We start from the raw sequence: 19,187 nt of genomic DNA, 5'->3' as shown, positions 1-19,187 counted from the left end.
GGTTCACACAAGGCGACATCCATGTGGCAAATTAGCGTAGTTGTGCTCGAGTGTGTGTGTGTGTGTGTGTACGAGTGTGTGTATGAGCGACTCTGAGCATGTTCTTCTAATAGAGTTGTTTGGCTGTGCCCCTTTGTTAGTAAACCTCCAGTTGTTACATATTCCTTCTTTCCACGGTCGAGGCGGTTCAATAACGTGGTGCTCTTTCTCTCACAGTGCACCCAAGCTAGTGTGTGTGTGTGTGTGTGTGTGTGTGTGTGTGTGTGTGTGTGTGTGTGTGTGTGTGTGTGTGTGTGTGTGTGTGTGTGTGTGTGTGTGTGTGTGTGTGTGTGTGTGTGTGTGTGTGTGTGTGTGTGTGTGTGTGTCTGATTTCTTTTCAGTTGAAACTCAGACGAGACAGAAATGTGAACAGTACACATCCATGACCCAGCCCAGTTCTTTGAAGCTCATTGGACAAGTTGATGCATGCAGCGTATCTCAGTGTTTTTTTGTATTAAGTCGGTTCCTCTCAATATCCGGTCGAGTCACCACCACTGCTGGTGCATCTATTATCCAGTTTGTTGGACCAACACTTTTTGGCTGCACTTTTTCTCCCCCCCTCCCCTCCCCCCTCCAGTCGTTCCACACACTCACTGCAGTGTGTCGCCCAACAACCATAAACTAATAGACAGTGGTGGCGCTCTTTTGTCCGTGTGTTTATAGCTGTTTTTATATCCAGTATATCAGGAGTGATCAATATGTTCATTATAATCTGGGAGTATACAGTGTACAGTATATGCTTTTGTTCTTTTGCAGTCAACAACTGTCTTGTAAATCGTTTGATTGATTGCGATGTTTTCTTCTGATAGGCTGAGTTTGAAGATGTGGACTGCTTAAACTCTTCAGTACTTTTTCAAACCGACTTTTAAGAAGAGCTGCAGGCTCGTTATGCAATTCTTGTCCACACTGCAAAATTATCCTACTTGACACAATGAAAAACTCAGATTTTCCTCAACAAAAAAAACAAAACTACAAAGAATTCAGGTAATTTATGGAAGAGTAATTTTTCCTTTTACAACTTGTGGTATCGCAACGTCAGCTGTGGGTTGAAAAGGCCTTTGTGAAGAAATTGTTTATTGTTGGACCATAACTGTGGTTTTGCTTGACAGAAACTTTTAAAAACTACAAATAGAATAGAATAGAAATACTTAAATAATAAAATATTATTGTGTTGATGACCATCCATTGTTTAAAGCTTCACAATATTTAGCAAATTTCTCATTTGATCAATTTATTCTAAAAGAAAAACTAAAATCTGCAAATTCAGAATCTCAAGTTTGATAGAAAAACATTTTTTATTTCATTATTTATTCACACGAATTGTGAAATGAATTATTTCTAAATCGACAGCTCGTGTTATTTCATACCTGGTGAGCAGAGAGAAGTTTGAAGCACAGCCATGAAGGAAAAACAACAAAGTCTAATTTGAAAAGAAGAAAAACAATGTCGTCGTGCTTGGATTTATTACAAATTCCGTCATTGCAATACTTGATGATCGAATTATCGCGGGGTGGCCCGTTATTGTGCAGGCCTACCATCTTCGGTACGGATTTATTCAATGCAGAAGAAACCAGACGAGCTAGAAAAGCCACATCGATCCACCACAGCATCGTGCAGCCGCAGACAAATTAATATGATTAGTGAAAAAGGTCAATACAAACTTCTCCAAACTCTAAACAGGTCAATTAGTAACCATTTCAATCTTAAAAATTAATTTACAATTAGAGTTACTTAAAGTTTAGTTTAACATGTTTTTTTTAAATCAATTCAAAACCAAACCTCAGACGTTCACCAGCTGGATCCCTTCGTGTCCATTTGGATCTGCAACAGTTCAATGAGAGTGAATAAAAACTCTTAAGTTGAATTTCCGTGATTCTCGCTACATAGACGTTCATTTCCTCCATGACGAGACTGTTGAAACAGATTTCAAGACGGACGTCTGATAAACCCAGCAAAGCTGCACACGTTGCTTTATACCACCAGGAGTGAGCGGAAGACTGTGCCGGGGGGATTTTTGCAGGGAAGTTTGTGGTGGTGGGGAGGGGTGGGGGGAGGGGGGAATTCCCACCAGTTGAGTCGGAAGGTTCCAGTTTGTTTCTGAAGCTCCTGTCTGACGTTTGGAGGTCGTGACCCTGGTGGTCCTGCTTTCATTTCACCGTCTTTGGCCGACGACGCTCTCGGACAAACTGAAAGGTGGAGCCGAGCGGCTCCCCGCGTCATTTCAGGGGAACCTTTTTGGCGGTGTACCTATAAGCGCTCTCGTCTGCCATATATGCCATGTAATTCACAGGCGTCGGAATAGCTGGAAGCAATGCTAGTAGCAGTGAAACCTGGTCGCACAGAGAGACGGGCGTGAACATCCGGGGCAGACGATGAAGACTTTGTTGTGCTTTTGACGAGGAGCCGAACCTCAAAGCGTTCATCCTGCTCATTTAATACTTATGCATCGTTAAGCTTCTTGGGGGGGAAAAGAAAAAAAAAGTTTTTCTATAAGACAAATGATGATTCAAGGAAATAAATATTTTTTCATCCTTCTTTGGTACACTGTAAATGATATCTCTTGAAATGGCCTCATACACACAAAGCACAGCTTTCACTGACTTACAAAGAAGACAAAAAAAAAAAGATATATATTTGGTGTCTGTTAAAGTTTGAAGAACGAGAGATCTGTCAGAGAATAAATATTTTCAAATATATACTTAGATATCTATATTTTTGGATGATTCCCCTCTGATTTGGACTGTGCTTGAAGCAAATCAGAGAGAGGCTTTCGATGTGAACACGTTCATTAGACTTGCTCCGCGGCTGCTTCGTGCCCGAGCAGCGTGTCGAAGCATTTTGACTAATCGGCCGCAGCGAGCTTCACCGCCATCACGCGCAGACTTTTCCGCCGATCCACGTATTAAAGCATGATTATCAGGTGCGTTCAGAAGATGAAGCAAGCTCGTGTACATGTGTTAATATTTACAGAGCTGAGTTTATATGTTTAAATGCAGTCTCGGCTGATTTGCATTTAATAAATATTAGAGGTTTTTTTTTTTCCTTTTTCTTTTCTTTTCTTGAACACGAGAATTTGTTCCGTTGTTTTTGATTTTGTTTTGTGTCTTTGTGAGTAGAGGCAGTGTTAAAGTTGCACCAGAGAAGATTCACTCGACGCTGCCACAGAGATCCGCCACTGATCGGACACTGATGCTGTAAAAAAACTAAACAAAAAACAATCTTACCACTGTATCTCACTTTGGCAGATCTCTGTGGACGCTCATGAGGTTTTTGTTGGCCTGAAGTTCGACTCACAGGCAAGAAAAAAAGTAAAAAAAAAAAAAAAAAAGACCAAGTAAAGGTACACGATTAAACGGTTCATGGTCACTCTGTACATGAAACAATGATGGCATTAGAAAGTGATCTTTAATGGTGCCTGAGTACAATTATATAAATATATATACAGATAAATATATATATATGTTTTTTTTTTATTTGGGCTTTTTTAAAAAGCTGATAGATTTGTCTTGTCAAAGTGTTGTTGTTTTGTTTTTTTTGTTTTGTTTATGTTTGTTCATATCTGTTAATGATAACCTTACAGAGCCTATAAAGAAAAAAATAAGCTAGCTTGAATTTTTTCATCCATACAGAAAAAAACAAATACAAATGTTTACAACATGTAATTAACCAAATAGTAAATATGCGTTTGAGAATCAGTCTGTCAGTCCCTCAGAGCGGTGGTGATGGATTGATCTGTATTTCTTTATTTCCTGTCATTTTAAACTTGAAAATGTTATGACTGCTTGTTCTGTTTTTGTTTTGTTTTTCTCCTGTTTTGAATTTTTTCCCGTGAGAACAGTGCTCCCTCGACTTCAAACAGATAGCTCCATGATACATCAGTCTTTTTTACCTGCTGACTCCTTCACCTTACACTGAGCCGTGTGTGTGTGTGTGTGTGTGTGTGTGCGTGTGTGTGCGTGTGCGTGCGTGCGTGTGTGCGTGCGTGCTGAATCCTAACTTGAGACCCTGTTGCATCTTTTGCTGTTTCTGTTTAATGCGCAGTACGGTCCAGTCCACGGCGACTCCGTCTGGTGTTCCTCCGGTTTCGAGAGTTAATACAAGCGGGGGATGTTACCCACATGTTGTGAATAAACAGTAAAGACATGCCACTTGGTGAACATACTTGAGTACAGTTTTAAAAAAACATTTAAATTCAGGAAGAACTATCAAGAGGCATCCTATTCTTTGATTTTGCACTACACAGCAGATGACGTTGAAACAAGAAGCTGAACCGGATGATCCATCTGTTGGTTAGAAGTCCTTTTCAAGACCAAATTTATTGCCAATATTTCGCTTCAGCTTTTGTGTTTGACTCGCATTTAATTTATAACGTTGACAGCTGCACTTTGATTTCCCTTTCTTCCTGTCTGCTTCCAGCCTTCTCACATCATCACTTCTCAGTCTGTTCATGGTGTTTTAAGGTCTGAACTCTGGTCTGGACAGTTTTGTTTCATTCACGCGGCGCTTCTCAAAGTGTGGGGTGGGCCTCCTCCAGGGGGCGCCAAGTAGAATATTTTAAGATATTCTATTTTGGATTTTCAGCATTTATTGGTCAAAATTGTGAAGGATAAAGGAAATAAACGGCGGTTTCAGCGCTGAGGTTGGCTCCTCCCACACTTTGAGATCCCCTCCATTAACATGATGTGAAATATTTTGTCGTATTTTCACTCACTGGTGTACAGTAGTTCTCTTCCGAGACGCAACCCGGCACGTTTGAGACTTAAGATTCGAGGTGGTGCGTTTTGCAACGGCCTGGGCAACGTTATCATGCAGCAACACTTTAAAGAAAGAAAAAACAAATGACACACATTTCCTAAACTTTTATAACAGCATACAAACCCACCTAGAGTTCTGAGTACAGGTTGTCTTGCAGCCTGCCGACAGGCCTTTTCTCCATATCACAGCACTTGATGCTCTACAGTGTTGCCCAGAAAGTTGCCTTGTGTATCACCAGCTTCAGCAGCAGATGTATAGCTAGCGATTAACAATGACGTGGACTTCTTTTCCTATCGGAAAAATAAATAAATAAAATAAACAAGGAATGGGGAAGTCAGACAAAGCTACTCTACACCAAAGTGCAATTGAGCGCAGAGGGAGCACTGTTGTTTCAGCCAGTAGAGGCCTGCTGGTTGTGGCGTGGCCCACCCCGATGCACGAAAAAGATGGTTATTCTTCTCGTTTCTTGTGTTACTCTTCCAACGTTGGTCTGTCGTAAATCAGATGCAACATTTTTCTTTCTTTGTCTCATGTACAGCTTGATTCAGAGTTGTGTTTGTCTGCAGACATGTACTCTTGGATCCGTACGGTTCTTTCTTTAGGCTGATGCAATGATTTAAAAAGACAATAAAAGATGTATAAAATCAGCCGTGTCTTTCTTTTCTTGGGCTGCGGTTTTCAGTTTTTCACTTTCACACATTGAAGTTGTTTTTCTGGATGCTTTTAGGGGTTCAAACAGGACGGCATCTTTCTTTATTCACAATTACTTTTTCTTAAAGCGGCAGTGAGGGGGGGGGCCCGGGGTTCGACCAGGACCTGCCGCAGACATTACATGTATTCCCTCTAACAACTCCAGATGAGCATGCCACTATGACTCCATGTGCACTGAGCCAGAAAGAAGATAGATGGATGTTTCACACTTTCCTATTGTTTGATCTTTGCTCCTGAAAGAAATATCCTCTTTGTGAAGACCTTTTTTCCAACATCATCAGGAGGTCCTCCTGCCCGTGAAGCTAGTTTGCAGTGAAGTGTTTCACTAGTTGTTCAAGGTTAGAATTTCAGAATTTACATCTGAAGGGTGTGACTCCAGAAAGGGGAGGAGGATTTGAAAATGGGATTGTTGGTGTTTCTCTGCTATTGAGGAAGTAAAACTACAAAATGGGTGAATCACAGCATCCTCTGTCCTGACTGCTGTGTTGTCTCTGACCTGTTTTTAGTGCCGGGATCATGTGAGGATCACCAGGTGAAACCTTTCGTAATGTTCAAGGGTTGGTGATGTTTTTCTCCATGTGTGTTTTATGTGACTCTTGAGTAAGAGAACCTCAGCCGGAACATGTCACTGATTTTTAATTTTTTTGTCTTAACGTGACAAAAGTCATGTTCGGAAGAATCTTGTCTTATTTAAAAAGAAGTGTAGTGAACTAACAATCAGACTGCCAGTCCTCCTCTACATACGCTTACTCCTTATTTAATACATGTGAAAATAAATCTTGGCACAACAGGTTGTGCTTTGTCCCACACACACTGTAAATCCCAACAATTGGAAATAATATAAAAAAGGGTTTAAAAGACAAAATGTGTGTCCCAAATCCCTTTTCGCATTAAATGACACATCCCCTTAGCATCTAAACTGTCATCAGATGTATCTATAATTTGGGATATTTAAACAATATTTATTTTAAACTAATGGTTTTAATTGTTGGTAAGTATTGAGAAAGGTGTTATTTTGTAGGATTGCTTGTAGTGTTTAGGCACTTTGCTCAAGCAAAGTATCTCCTGGTCACAGTTAGGCCATCTTGATGTCCATGCATCCATCTTGTCCAGTTCAGTGTCACGCTGTAGCCGATCCCAGCAGGGGGAAGGGCAAGATACACCTGGACAGGTTGCCGGTCTATCTCATGGCAAACACACAGATCCACGAACAACCACACACACTCACTCACATTCATAGGGGCAATATAGCGTCAACAAAAGACCTCCCATGCATGTTTTTGGACTGTGGAAGGAAACCCACGCGCACATGGGCAGAACATACACATTCGTGCATATTTATCCTAAAATTGTGAAGAACTGTGCTTTGACATTAGAAGTGTACACAGGTTGAATAACATTGTGCTGTATATTAGTAGTACTCAATCATTTATAAAGAATATTTAATAGGAAATAGTCTATATTGGACATATAATGGAGTATATCTTTTCAGTGGTGACTTGAGATATACAAAATATCCTTCAACAACACCTTAGGGATTAAATAAAATTAATACATTCATTTAAATATATTTTAGGGTGTGTTCTATTGGTAGAAAGCATTAAAACACAATCAAAAACAATGTTTCTATGATAACTGCAAAAGCAGGATGCAGAAAGATTATTTTGCTACATTAAATGAGAAATTATAAGACATTTCACTGATCGTTGAACAAATATTGCTGTAATTCTAACACAAAGCTATAAACAGAAAGTTGCAGCCCTGAAAAGTGTTTTAGAAGTTACTTGGGTGACTCTGTTTGGTCGAGATCTCCGCTGGAAACAAGTGACGCTCAAATGAAATTACATCCTTGACAGCCAATCAGAAGCCAGAACGCGTCCACGAGGAAGCGCCGTGCAGTATTTAAAGCGGCGCCGTGGTATTGTCGGTCAGCCGCGGATGTGTTTGTTGTAGCTTTGTGTTGGAAACGCTTTGAGAAGATGAAGGCCAACCTGCTGCTGCTACTGACCGTGTGGCTGAGCTCACAGCCCGGCTCCTGCTCCTCCTCCTGCTCCTCTCCTCCCGACAAGTGGTGCTCCTCTCTGGAATCAGCTGCCCAGTGCGGGGTAAGGACTGGCAATGAGACTCAAACCTCCGATTTATCCGCTTTCACTGAGCGCTACAGAGGAGCAAACCTCCGTCTGCTGTCTCGATCTGTTCACCCAGGAAAGTTTGGATAAACAAACAAACAAACTCTCCGACACTTTCTCTTTAGGACCTGTGTTGTTTTTCTACTGTGTGGTGCAGGCGGTGTCCTCTGGGGGCGCCAGAGAGCTGCAGCAGGAGCAGGATGGGGAAAGTCTCCTTGAAATACTTGAGAGGAAAAACTAAAGATCAACTAAATACAAGCTAATGATTTTGGACTGAATTTAAGACAATAAAATTATAATGTTTTGTTAATAAAAAGAAAATATATTAAGCTTTAAATTACCTCCAACTGACATCTGTTGTCGTCCCTTTGTATTTCAAATGATGATTTATTAGAACTCTTGATATGTATTGTCAAAGGAAAAAAAAAATGCAATAGGATGAAAATGTTTTTATTTTACTATTATCCATTGCATTATTTCAAAGGGATGTAATATTATGTAGGCTCTGCCAAATGTGGCTCTGTTTGTCCATCATGTGCTCCTTGCCTCTGCCCCGGCTCCAGCAGCAGCTGTCTTGTTACCAGCACTGTGTAATAAAATTATTCTTATTCTTCCGGTTTTGCCTCAGTAAACTGGCAAATATTTGTTATGTTAGGTATTATTAAGAATGGCCATTTTGCCTAGATTTAATGTACCCTATAAATTATTTTTGACTTGATGTTTGATTTAGATTTCTGGCCTCTCCTAATCCTGTGTAGGTTTTGAAGCGGTGCCTCATGTCCAACTTCACCAGAGCCCATCAGATGGCTCCACCGGTCCAGGTGGAGGTCTACATTGAGAGTCTGTGTCCTGACTGCAGGATTTTTCTCACCGGGATGCTTTACCCCACCTGGGTAATGCTGAACGACATCATGTCTGTCACCGTGGTGCCGTACGGTAATGCAAAGGTACTTTACATAAATAGCTTTGGGTAATATTTATCTGACTGAACTAAGACCACATTTACATGTACCCGGGTATTTAAAAAAAAAGAAAAAAGAAACCCTGATATTTCTTTGTGTCTGGACCTTGCTTTTACACATAAATGCAGCTGCGAGTCGCCACAAATGGGAAAAGCCCATGTAAAACAAACAAGATCACAATATGAATTATTCTATTCTTAACTGATCTGCATTTCTAATATTTAAATCCTTCCTCTCTATTTACATCACAGGAATCGTTTGATGGACAGAAGTATATTTTTCAGTGCCAGCATGGAGAACAAGAATGCCTGGGCAACATGATTGAGGTAATCCATTGTACAGATTATTTTGTTTCTTTCAAATGTTTATGATTGTGATTTAGTAGACCTCCTCTTTTTCTTTTCTTTCTCAGACCTGCTTACTGAACATGACTAAAGCAGCTTTCCAGGTCATGAACTGCATGGAGTCTGCCTCTGATGTCATCAAGGCAGCCAAAAGTGTAAGAGTGTGATTGCACCGTGAGCTTCCCCCTCAGTCGTCAGCTTTTGGTTCCCAGTCGCACGCGACATGACTTTTATGTCCCCTTGTTGTCGTCTTGCAGTGTGTGGATGTGTACAGCCCGGAGCTGGACTGGGGCAGCGTCATGAGCTGTGTGAACGGTGACGTGGGGAACAAGCTGATGCATCAGAACGCCTTGAAGACCAAAGCCCTGCAGCCGCCTCATGAATATGTACCCTGGATCACAATCAACGGGGTGAGGGATCCAACGGCGCCTCTCAATCTGGAGCTGTGTTTTACTGGAACTTGACAAATCGCCAGGAAACGTTTCAAACTGCCGGTGTGACTCTAAAAAAGTTTAAAGTGAACGACATCAGGGTGCAACGTTTGAACTGTCAGTAGTTTATCTTGGAAGATACTAGACGTACAAAGTTGGACATTTTGCTTCTGGTCAACCTGTATTGGCTCAAGTCATTTGATCGTAGCGGCTCGTCTGGAAAATGGTGACACGTTGGTTATTTTGGTTTCCAGTCGAGTCGTGACCGTTCTTCATACAGTCCAGCTGTGCTCGCCACAAGTTTTTCAGCTCAAAACAAACATTTTGTGAATCCTGGAACCAAACGCCACATCGGCATTGATAAAGTATAAAACAAACCATGAATTTCAAATTTATATGAAATATAATTTTTATTTTAATACCTCAACCAAGATGGGGGAATTAAAGAGTTCAGACCTCGCTTAATGTTGCTCGAAAGATCCTGAGTTATTTTTAATGCTCATTCCATGAAACTTCTCTAGAGAGGAAAAGGTTTGTAATGCAGGTTTTACTTTTATTAACCTACGAACTATAAAGTCTGTTTGTTTGTTTGTTGGTGTCTGATCGCAGCATGCACGTCTTACTATTCTTATACAGTTTTTATAACTCGCGTGGCGTGTAAATTATCCACCAATTTCATTTGGTTTTAAAAGCCATTTGTTCTAACTGCAGTTACCTTCTGACTCATTTGAAAGACTTTTTTGTTCAGCTTTTGGTTAAACTAAGCTTTCCCGATCCACAGGAGCACACAGAGGAGCTTCAACAGAAAGCTGAAGAGTCTCTCTTCACCCTGATCTGCAGCATGTATAAGGTACTCTTCTTCTTCTTCTTCTTCAGGAGCATAAGCAGGGTTGCTGCAGGCAGATTTTCATGGTGGTATTAGTTACAGACGTGAACAACAGCCACAAAGTATTCTCTTGCATGATAATTAACAACCTTGATTCATGTGTTTTATCCCTTCAGGGTCCTAAACCTGAAGCCTGCGGAGGGCGCCAGAGACACTTGAGGAGTTTCTGCTCCAGAGCCTGAAGGAGCAACCACGTCTGTCTCGCTCTGTTCCAGGTGTGGCCACAAAACTGCGGACACCCAGGAATATCAACAAATATTTGTACATGGGATTTTTGCTGTATTTCCACTTTTTTAAAATCACACAGTATAAATGTATTTGACTCTCTTTCCTCATTGTAATCTTACAACCTGAATCCATAAAATCAGACCTTGTTTGTGGCACTTCGGAATTGCCCCCCCCCCCCCCAAGTAAAAAACTGTATCATTTATTGTCCTGTTGAGGGCGCTAAGTCTCATAAAGCATCTCCAGCCCTGTGACATTTTAGGAAAAAGAGACAGTGAGTTATATGTACATGCAGTGTTGATAGTCTCATGTGACTGTCTTCACATGGTTGTCGTGGCTTATGAACCAGACTCCTTCACTCTTGAACCAACGCGGTATACAACTTTATCCCTGTTTTGACATACATATGCTTTAATAAAAAATAAATACATGCTTCTATTAAAAAAAAAATAATACATTCATTATATGCAGAATTTTAAATATGAAACCCAGGATTAAGGGACTGAAAATTTCATAAATAACACCTATTTGTTTGGTATTTAGGTTTATAAACAGGAATTCATGTGGGTACACGTAAGAAAGGGCAGGGTTGTTAGAGTTCATAACCTCTCATTAAGAAAATAAGAGTATTTAGAGTACAATCAAAAGCACAAAAAATGTGTTTATACAGTGTAAAAAGGCAAAACAAAAGAGGTACATTTTGTAGAGATTGTGGACAGGAGCTCAATAAACGCCAGATTCTGGCCTAACCAGAAGGTCTGGATTCGTGAGGTTTACAGATTCTCCAGTCAGATAGACGCATGTGTACGTGCTGCTTCACAAACAGCCCACCGCTTCCCATCATGATTTATGCTTTGTGTACAAATTTTTTGCCTGTTTTTGTAGAAAAAATAAAGGCAACCACTGCTTTAGTGCTAGTTTGTGAAATTCCAGTCACAAGTTGCAATGCAAACCAAAAACAGTGCAGTGGAAGTCTGGTGTTTATCATAATAGTGACTGCTGAGGGCTCTGAAGAGGTGTGGCAATAGCTCAAAGCTACCGAGTGACATCCCAGTGAAGTACTGGTGCCACCATTGGTCTCTCCATGTCTAGTCTTAAATGTGGTTCCTGCGTCCTCCCCTTTGGCGTTTCCTTCCAAACGGTCTCGTTCCTGTGTTACTGCAGCTGTAAATATGAGAAGAAATAATTCAAAGTTTTTCAACATTGCGGAGGTAAGGATGGTTATTTAAACTTTAAGAATAATTAGAGTGCCAATACTATTTGTGAGCAGAAGATGGCAAGTTAAAATGTTGATGGGGGTTATGGTGTTTAACAGTGTTGAGATTACTGGGCGTATTAATGGGGCCTTTGTGTGTTCAAACAGGCAATAGTAGTAGAGTAATTCTATCAAAGAGGGGAAATAAGTCAATCCTGAGTTTTGTGTTGAATGTAATTCTCAATGTACTAAATGTCTGTGTTGACTAAAAGTCAACACAGACGTTTGTGTCTTTTAGTCGACCTGGTCGACAAAACAATCATTTATGAAAAGGTGAAAATCCAAAGCAGATGGGGAGATAGGGTCACGGGATACTCAGAAAACAAGGCCTCTTAGATGTTTGCCTACAACACTGACGCTGAGGAAGAGAAGCCCCAAGAGCTAAATCCCAAATACTGTCTCCCTCTGATAACCGCCTATTGTGTCCAAGGTGATAGTGTGTGGGTCTCAGGACCTGTGATCAGATAAATGTTCCAAAAATAATCCCAGAGTGGGTTTCTGAGCGGGCTCGTCATATTTTAGACTACTTTTCAAAACAGCCCTGTCTGCGGTTTACCTTTACAGCCACGCAGTTAAAAAAAAAAAAAATTAAAATACAAACACACGTTAATGTTTTCAGTAAAATACATTTCTGACCTTTAATCATTTTTTGACTTAATCTGAATTTGAATGAAGTGAAAACTTTACACTGCATCACCAATAATGTTGTGCTATATTGTATTTGTACTTGTGCACAAATATACATCCTGAGAACTATCGGTCAACCGTATTGAAGAATAACTTTTGTGTTGTGACGCCATCATGAAATCAGATGTAGAAACGATTACCACAGTTTCAAAATGTTTGAAACTTTTAAGTTTATAAGTGGTGAGTAGAAATAACTGACGAAACGACAACTTTGGAATGGTATTCAAATTAGTTTGCGCTCATACATGTATGTTGTATGAAAAACTTGATTTAATGGTAGCGTGAGATTTATACGCCTGATAAGATGCATAAAAAATAACTTGCCTATATGAGAAGAAACCATCAGGTCACTGTGTCCACCTCATGTTTAAAAGTAGCCTTACGTAAAGCGTACGCATTGTAACTTTAGATTTGTGTTAACGTTGGATTGTGTTGATTTTTATAAAACTTAAATTAGGCAATTTAAGGTCTGCGTTGGGGGAATATCTCTCTTAAGAATAAAATACTGAAGAAAGAATTGTAAATAAACACAAAACAAGCTGTCCCAAACAGAAAAGAACGTACATATTCGTGCCCCTTTTTCACTGCTTTATCAATTTATCAGTGATCTTCTCAGATCTTTCACAAAAAAGGTAATTATTGTTACATTTATTCACTGTCCAGTTTGAAAGAAACTCCATTTTAAATATCTTGAAATGGATTCCAACAATGCACACCGTTCCAAATGGTATACATGCACTGACGCATAAATCCTCATACACACCCACACTTAGATACTTCCGCTTTCATACACACAAACTGAGAGACATAATACGGATATGATATTCACATGACACACACACACACACACACACACACACACACACACACACACACACACACACACACACACACACACATATTCTTCAGTCAGTTATTAAACATTATTGATTAAAATATAATTCTGGTTTTGCATCAAAGCTGAACTCATTCCTGAAAGTAGTAATCTGACATTGTCCGTCCTTGTTGAATCAGTATTTCATTGAATTGTTGCTGAGACGCCAGATGTCGTGAGTCGTACCGGCACTCTAAACAGACCAGGAATTGAAGAGCGTCGGTGTATCGTCCTCATTTCAGTGAGAAAGATGAACTGACGCTTGGTACAGTCAACACGTCGCCTATGAAGACAAAGCAGGGTGACGTCTCAGAATAAACGGTGCTGCAGTGGACTGAGCAGGTTCCACTTCCTAAAGAATCAGTTTGTGCAGAATGAGTCAAACTTCCAGTGTCTAAGCGAGAAAGTTTGCTGGCAGCAGTCTGTATTTCAGTGTTTAGATTGTACTTATCCTCATACTCACACAAAAAAAAGAAGAAATGCTTGGGAAGGCTGCTGCCAGAATCCTGAGCAGCACCAAGAGAAAGAAGTACATCTCACCAGTAATTCAGTCACTGCACAGGCCTCTTTTTTGGACAAAAAAATAACCTTCTAAACCTTGTTTCTAACTGATCTTGGGCCTAAATACATTTTATGAAACATCCAGATCCCTCAGATCATCTGGAAGAGGTTTCCTGACAGTTAAGAGGATCAATGCCAAACGTGCTAAAGAAGTTTTTAGTTTCGCTGTTCTCCACCTGTGGAATAAACATCCAGAGCCACAGCTTGCCAGTGAATGAATCCAACTTTTTGTTATGGAATCTTGTATCTACTGGTTTTTTTTTTTTTATAGTAGTCTATTATTGCATTTGTCTCTCGAATTGTTTTTGATTTAAATAATCACCACCATTTTTCATTTTAATGCATTTCCAATTCCTCATAAAGCATTTTGGATTGACTTGTGATTGAGTGGTGTTTATAGAGAAAAACCTGCCCTGTTTCAAATCTCAAATATTTTAATGGCTTGTGTCTGTTTGGCCTTTATTTCTTCCACCAGGCAGAGAGGCAGTGGACTTCAGAGCAAGACCCCTGCATTGAACTCCCCCAGCTCCTTGATGTGAAATGTGCTGTGAAGAGGCTCTCCTCGGGCCACCTCCATCTGCCCCGGCTGTGCTGCAGACCTTCCGTCCAGAATGGCCCAAAAGACGGCCCCCCATCTAAACCCCTGGGCCTCAAACCCTCCAGGAGCCTGGGGACTCTGACCAGCTGCTTCTCCAGAGTCTTGTGAGTCATTCAGTGTTATCAGATGAGTCGTTACCGCTTTAATCCTCCAAATTTCCCTCCTTCTTTTCTATTAAACTCATTTAAAGTAAACTATATAAAATGCAAACGACTGACATCCTTTGTGGAGTAGATCAAGTTGTTTTACCTGCATAATATAAGAACCTTTGTCAAGACTTGAGACAGTTTCGTCACTCTGAATCATAAGGCAGTCTAACTGTGAAATAGTAAGTGTGCTGTAATTGTTTCAGTAAAATAAAAAAAAAAGACTGTTTGTTGTTTATGAAACTTGTGTTCCCTCTGATAATATTAATTCTTGTGTAGTTAATAGACTGTGGGGCAGCCTTTCAGGCTTAGTGATTAAACGTGTATCTGCTCAATCAGTAACTAAACCCTGTGACTGCAGCACGTTGTGCTCATGTAAGTCAACACACCGGATCACTTTGCAGCTCCTTCCTCCAGCTCTGTTACCTTTTTTTAGTTGCCTCCCTGCTTAATTTATGGAAAAGTTTATTTTCTTCTTGAGCACATGATTAACAGCGTTTCGCTTCAGGCCTCGCTCCCCCCCCCCCTTCTCTATCGCACTGTGCTTTGTAATTATCACTACAAATGTTGGCATAAACAGACCTGTTATGATTGCTTCCATTATGACATTCAAGCTCCTGCTGCAAATTCAGCTGTAGCGCCGTGTGTGTGTGTGTGTGTGTGTGTGTGTGTGTGTGTGTGTGTGTGTGTGTGTGTGTGTGTGTGTGTGTGTGTGTGTGTGTGTGTGTGTGTGTGTGTGTGTGTGTGAGATATATCTGCTCTCTACTGTCACATGTGGTTGAGAGAATGATGCAGCTGTGTTGGCTTGAATACGTCAGCAGTTGTAATGCATGTCGGAGGTGGTCGGATATGGCTGTACTTCATGATAAAGACACGCTTGTTGGGTGGCCACCAACCCGGCGTTCTGCTCTATTTTAACACTCCCATCGTTCATCATCATTTTCCTGTGCGATGTCTGGACACAAATCAAAAAGCAACCTACTGGTGAACTATGTTCTGCAGCTTATGTAAACGGCTTATTGTTTATCGCAGCTCTCGTATAGTAATAATGAGACTGAGGGGAGCATTCATATATTGTCACGTCTATGTTTGCACTTCCCATGTGAAGTACATGCTGAGTGTGAGCAGATTACGGAGCACGCTCAGGGGCCCAAAGCGTCCAGAATTCATCTTGCGTTAATCTATTTCTTCTACTATTGGTAATTTAGTGGATCATCTTCATTCTGCACGATCCTTCCTCACACCAATCTCCCACATTGTCCTAAAAGCTTAATAGGCAGCATCTCTCTTGATTTATGAGAAATACCCCACCACTGCCCCATCTCAGCCTTGTCACTCTTTAATCCACAAATTTGGTAAGTATCACAGAAAGGGTCACAAAAAAACAACTAAAATGAGATGAAAAGGAAACACAAGGCGACACGAGAGAGATGTAATATTGCTCATACCTGGAACAACATGTACATGACCAAATTCAGACACACAGACAACAATAAAATGCAAACAGGATACTATGAGTGATATAAGTAATTGAGAATAACCTCACATAGATGTAAAAAAAATGTCTCAAATGAGACTCTGAATGACCAAAATTAGAACAATTATTCCTGTGAAGGGATGTGAAATCACTGCAAAATGATGTGAGGTGATACACAGAGGTACAACATCTATCAATCTGACAGTTTCGCTCTTCTATCTCGTTGTGATTTGTCCATGTTGGAAATAGATTAAACTGAAGAAGGTATTCGTTTTAATTTGAGTTAATTTCTTATGAATAGCTTGCTTAGATGACAGTTTCAGATAGAAACATTGTGCAAGTAGTTTTCTCTCTGCCACAAAAAAAAAAAAAAAAATACATACAACACTGTTTTCCTAGCGGCAAGTGTTGCAAATCATTGCTCAAGGACACAACGGGAACAATCTCATGACTACAGCAGCAACACCAACATTGCATGTGGACTGATATTATTAGGTTGGGAAACCAGGAAGACATCTATGCTCATATGAATTATTATTATGATAGTTAAATATCTGCTATGTTCTCACATTGTTGTGATCATCAGAGTCCTCAATATCATTCAACCTGGAAGTGAAGACATGCAGGCTGATCGTTTGTCGTGTGTCCGAGCAGCACTAGAAAAAGTAGGTTTATGATCTGCTTTTATTTATTCCATAAATGTTTACATGCCAGCGGGTAAAAAGCAGCAGTGCTGTGAACATGACTGCAATGGGAAGAGGGCCATGTGCTCTCCTGTTCACAAGTACAGTGCAGTTTTGTTGCCACACATAACGCTCAGTCGTATATCAGGATCAGAGGAAAAAACGTACACTATTTGTCAAACATCATCAAAAAAGAAAGTTTGAAGCACTTTTGGAAACTCAAAGGACCACAAAGTTGAAAATCTGAGAACAAAGTCCTCCAGCTGGATGATAATATGAGTTATTTGAGTGATGTTAGAACTTCAATCTTTAAACACGCTGACATGAAGGAATGACAAAAGTTCCTTCACACAATAACAAGTGCATGAGCTTCTGTCAGAGACTGGATGATCATAATGAAGAGAAATAAGACTATCGTGAAGTCGTTCAAATACCAGCCAGGTCATAATGTGTGGAGTTTGACAAAAACATGTGAGGTTAATTAGTGACCCTAAGTTGCCCCAAGGTGTGAATGTGAGTGTGTGTGTTTGCCCTGTGATGGACTGGCGACTGGTCCAAGGTATATCCTGTCCTTGTCCATCATTAGCTTGGATCGGCTCCAGCACCACAATCCTAAACAGGATTGAGCAGAATAGAAGATGGATGGATGATAAAGTAACTCTGCCTCAACAACAATTATATCATTTGCAGTGTTACTAATAGTGAGTCATTAATTACAATTATTAGTCACTTATTGCTCTAATATAGTTGCAAATTATTTATTTTAGAAGTAGCTGAGTTATTGACATAAAAAGGTACCAGGAAAAGTACTTTTTGTGTTAATTTTATGTGCTTTTCTCATGTCTTAATTATGTTTGTGTCGTAATATTGCTGACATATTAGTTAGATTGTGTCAGCGAAGTTAGATCAGTTAATAGGAATGACATAGTACAAATATTGAAGGTTTGATTTAACTAAGTCCATTGTTTTCAAAAGCACTGCTGCAGGTCCTGTTGCAATGGAGATACAGCAGCCATGCAAAGGCTGGCTGAGCATCTTTTTCTTTAAAAACTGATTCATAGACTAGTGATGATGGGATTAAGAAGCAACAGAACAGCTGAGATTAACTACCAACATGTGTTCTGCAGCAGAGAGCTGTTAGGAAGGTAAACTAATGTTTAATATTAACACATCTGATCTCCAGCAAAGTGGAGGCAGCTAACATTGGCTAAAGCTAACCGCTGTCCACTTTGTTTTTGTTTTCATAACCAGAATCTGTAGTAATTATAACTGCATTATTTATACCATAATAGTGATTGTGAGTGAAGTACTGCAAAACGTAATGGCATTAGAGTAATTGCAGTTAATTATATCTGCATATATAACAATTATTTCAACAAAAGGCCAGCATCATCTGGACATAAGCTCTTCATACAAGACATTAATTTTTGTTTTAATAAAGAGAAGATTCTCAAAATAAACTATTGACACCGAAGTATCATGCATGCAAGCAAACATTCATGCTGAAGCTTCGCAGTTTCTGAGGATACAGGATCAATAAAGCACCCTTTCCCCAGTAAACAGGAGTTACATGGAATAGTAACACTGCAGCTTTTTACTGGAGGCAAAAGCTTTATATACAGTGGTGCTCGCGCTATAACTCGGTCAGTTAAATATACAGACAGAGCATTTTTTAACCTCTCAGTTTTCACATGGCAAAAGCAACGTGTGACAGAGAAAGTACTGTATTATAGACAACATTACTAATTCCGTAATAGGAATCACATATTAAGGAGACACTACCCAGTCACATTACTTCTGTGTATCTCCCAACACCAGCCCAGGATTTGCTGGTAATGACTGCAGCTCCCTGCTAACAGGAACAAAGTGATAGAAGATGGATGGAGCTCACATCACAGTAGGAAAGGAAAGGGGATCTTTAAATTTTTTTTAAATCCACATAAGCCACTTTTACTCTGATTTTAGATCACAGAGCAGCCATGGATTTGAAAATATGGTTTTATGCTGGAATTGGGGAACATTGGAGTATAGTCTGCCCCCACCTGTGGGAACTGGGAGCTCCAGATGGACCATTCTGAGTAAGCAAAATGTTGTCTAAGAGCCCTGGTTTGTATTTCTGTTTGGTTGGGGATTAAACTTTCTGGAAAATCTCAGGAGATAGATCCAGGAGGGAGCAGAAGGCCTCCCAAAAATAATACGATGAACAGGGTTTCCCAAACCGACAGTCATCCAGCGAAAGACCTTGGAGGCAAGACTTTATGGTCAGTCATCAGAGAGGAAATCTCATGGGTGTTTTGATGTGAGGTCGACTAAAGTCGGGAAATGTGTCGAAAATGTGTCCACCCCTCACTCTTCAGGTTGATAGTAGCGCCATCAGAGAGAGGAAGCTTCTTAATTATGCTCAGCTAGAAGGTAGGATTCAAA

At 40.2% G+C, this 19,187-nt stretch overlaps 1 protein-coding gene across 2 annotated transcripts; it reads left to right on the top strand.

The window, feature by feature from the left end:
- Positions 1-7,373: 7,373 nt before the first annotated feature.
- On the top strand, positions 7,374-15,198 carry ifi30a (IFI30 lysosomal thiol reductase a). Of its 2 annotated transcripts, XM_080464253.1 has the most exons (8): positions 7,374-7,610; positions 8,393-8,581; positions 8,848-8,922; positions 9,009-9,095; positions 9,198-9,350; positions 10,153-10,221; positions 10,374-10,472; positions 14,335-15,198. In XM_080464253.1, the coding sequence occupies exons 1-7, from the start codon at positions 7,485-7,487 to the stop codon at positions 10,437-10,439; spliced, it is 765 nt and encodes a 254-aa protein (XP_080320379.1). In that variant the 5' UTR covers positions 7,374-7,484; the 3' UTR covers positions 10,440-10,472; positions 14,335-15,198. The 2 variants fall into 2 exon arrangements, with proteins under 2 accessions (XP_080320379.1, XP_080320378.1); XM_080464252.1 differs by lacking the exon at positions 14,335-15,198 and having other exon boundaries at positions 10,374-12,499.
- The last annotated feature ends 3,989 nt before the right edge of the window (positions 15,199-19,187 follow it).

The sequence above is a fragment of the Lipophrys pholis genome (assembly GCF_963383615.2).
Source record: "Lipophrys pholis genome assembly, chromosome: 1".
In the NCBI taxonomy this organism is placed as follows: domain Eukaryota; kingdom Metazoa; phylum Chordata; class Actinopteri; order Blenniiformes; family Blenniidae; genus Lipophrys; species Lipophrys pholis.
This window is presented reverse-complemented; position numbering and strand designations above follow the sequence as displayed.

What these genes read in the sequence shown, in the direction of transcription:
- ifi30a (XM_080464253.1), top strand. Translation starts at nt 7,485, where the DNA reads ATGAAGGCCAACCTGCTGCTGCTACTGACCGTGTGGCTGAGCTCACAG. An exon ending in GCCTGGGCAACATGATTGAG is followed by an intron (nt 8,923 to 9,008) that starts GTAATCCATTGT and finishes TTTCTTTCTCAG; the next exon opens with ACCTGCTTACTGAACATGAC. An exon ending in TCATCAAGGCAGCCAAAAGT is followed by an intron (nt 9,096 to 9,197) that starts GTAAGAGTGTGA and finishes GTCGTCTTGCAG; the next exon opens with TGTGTGGATGTGTACAGCCC.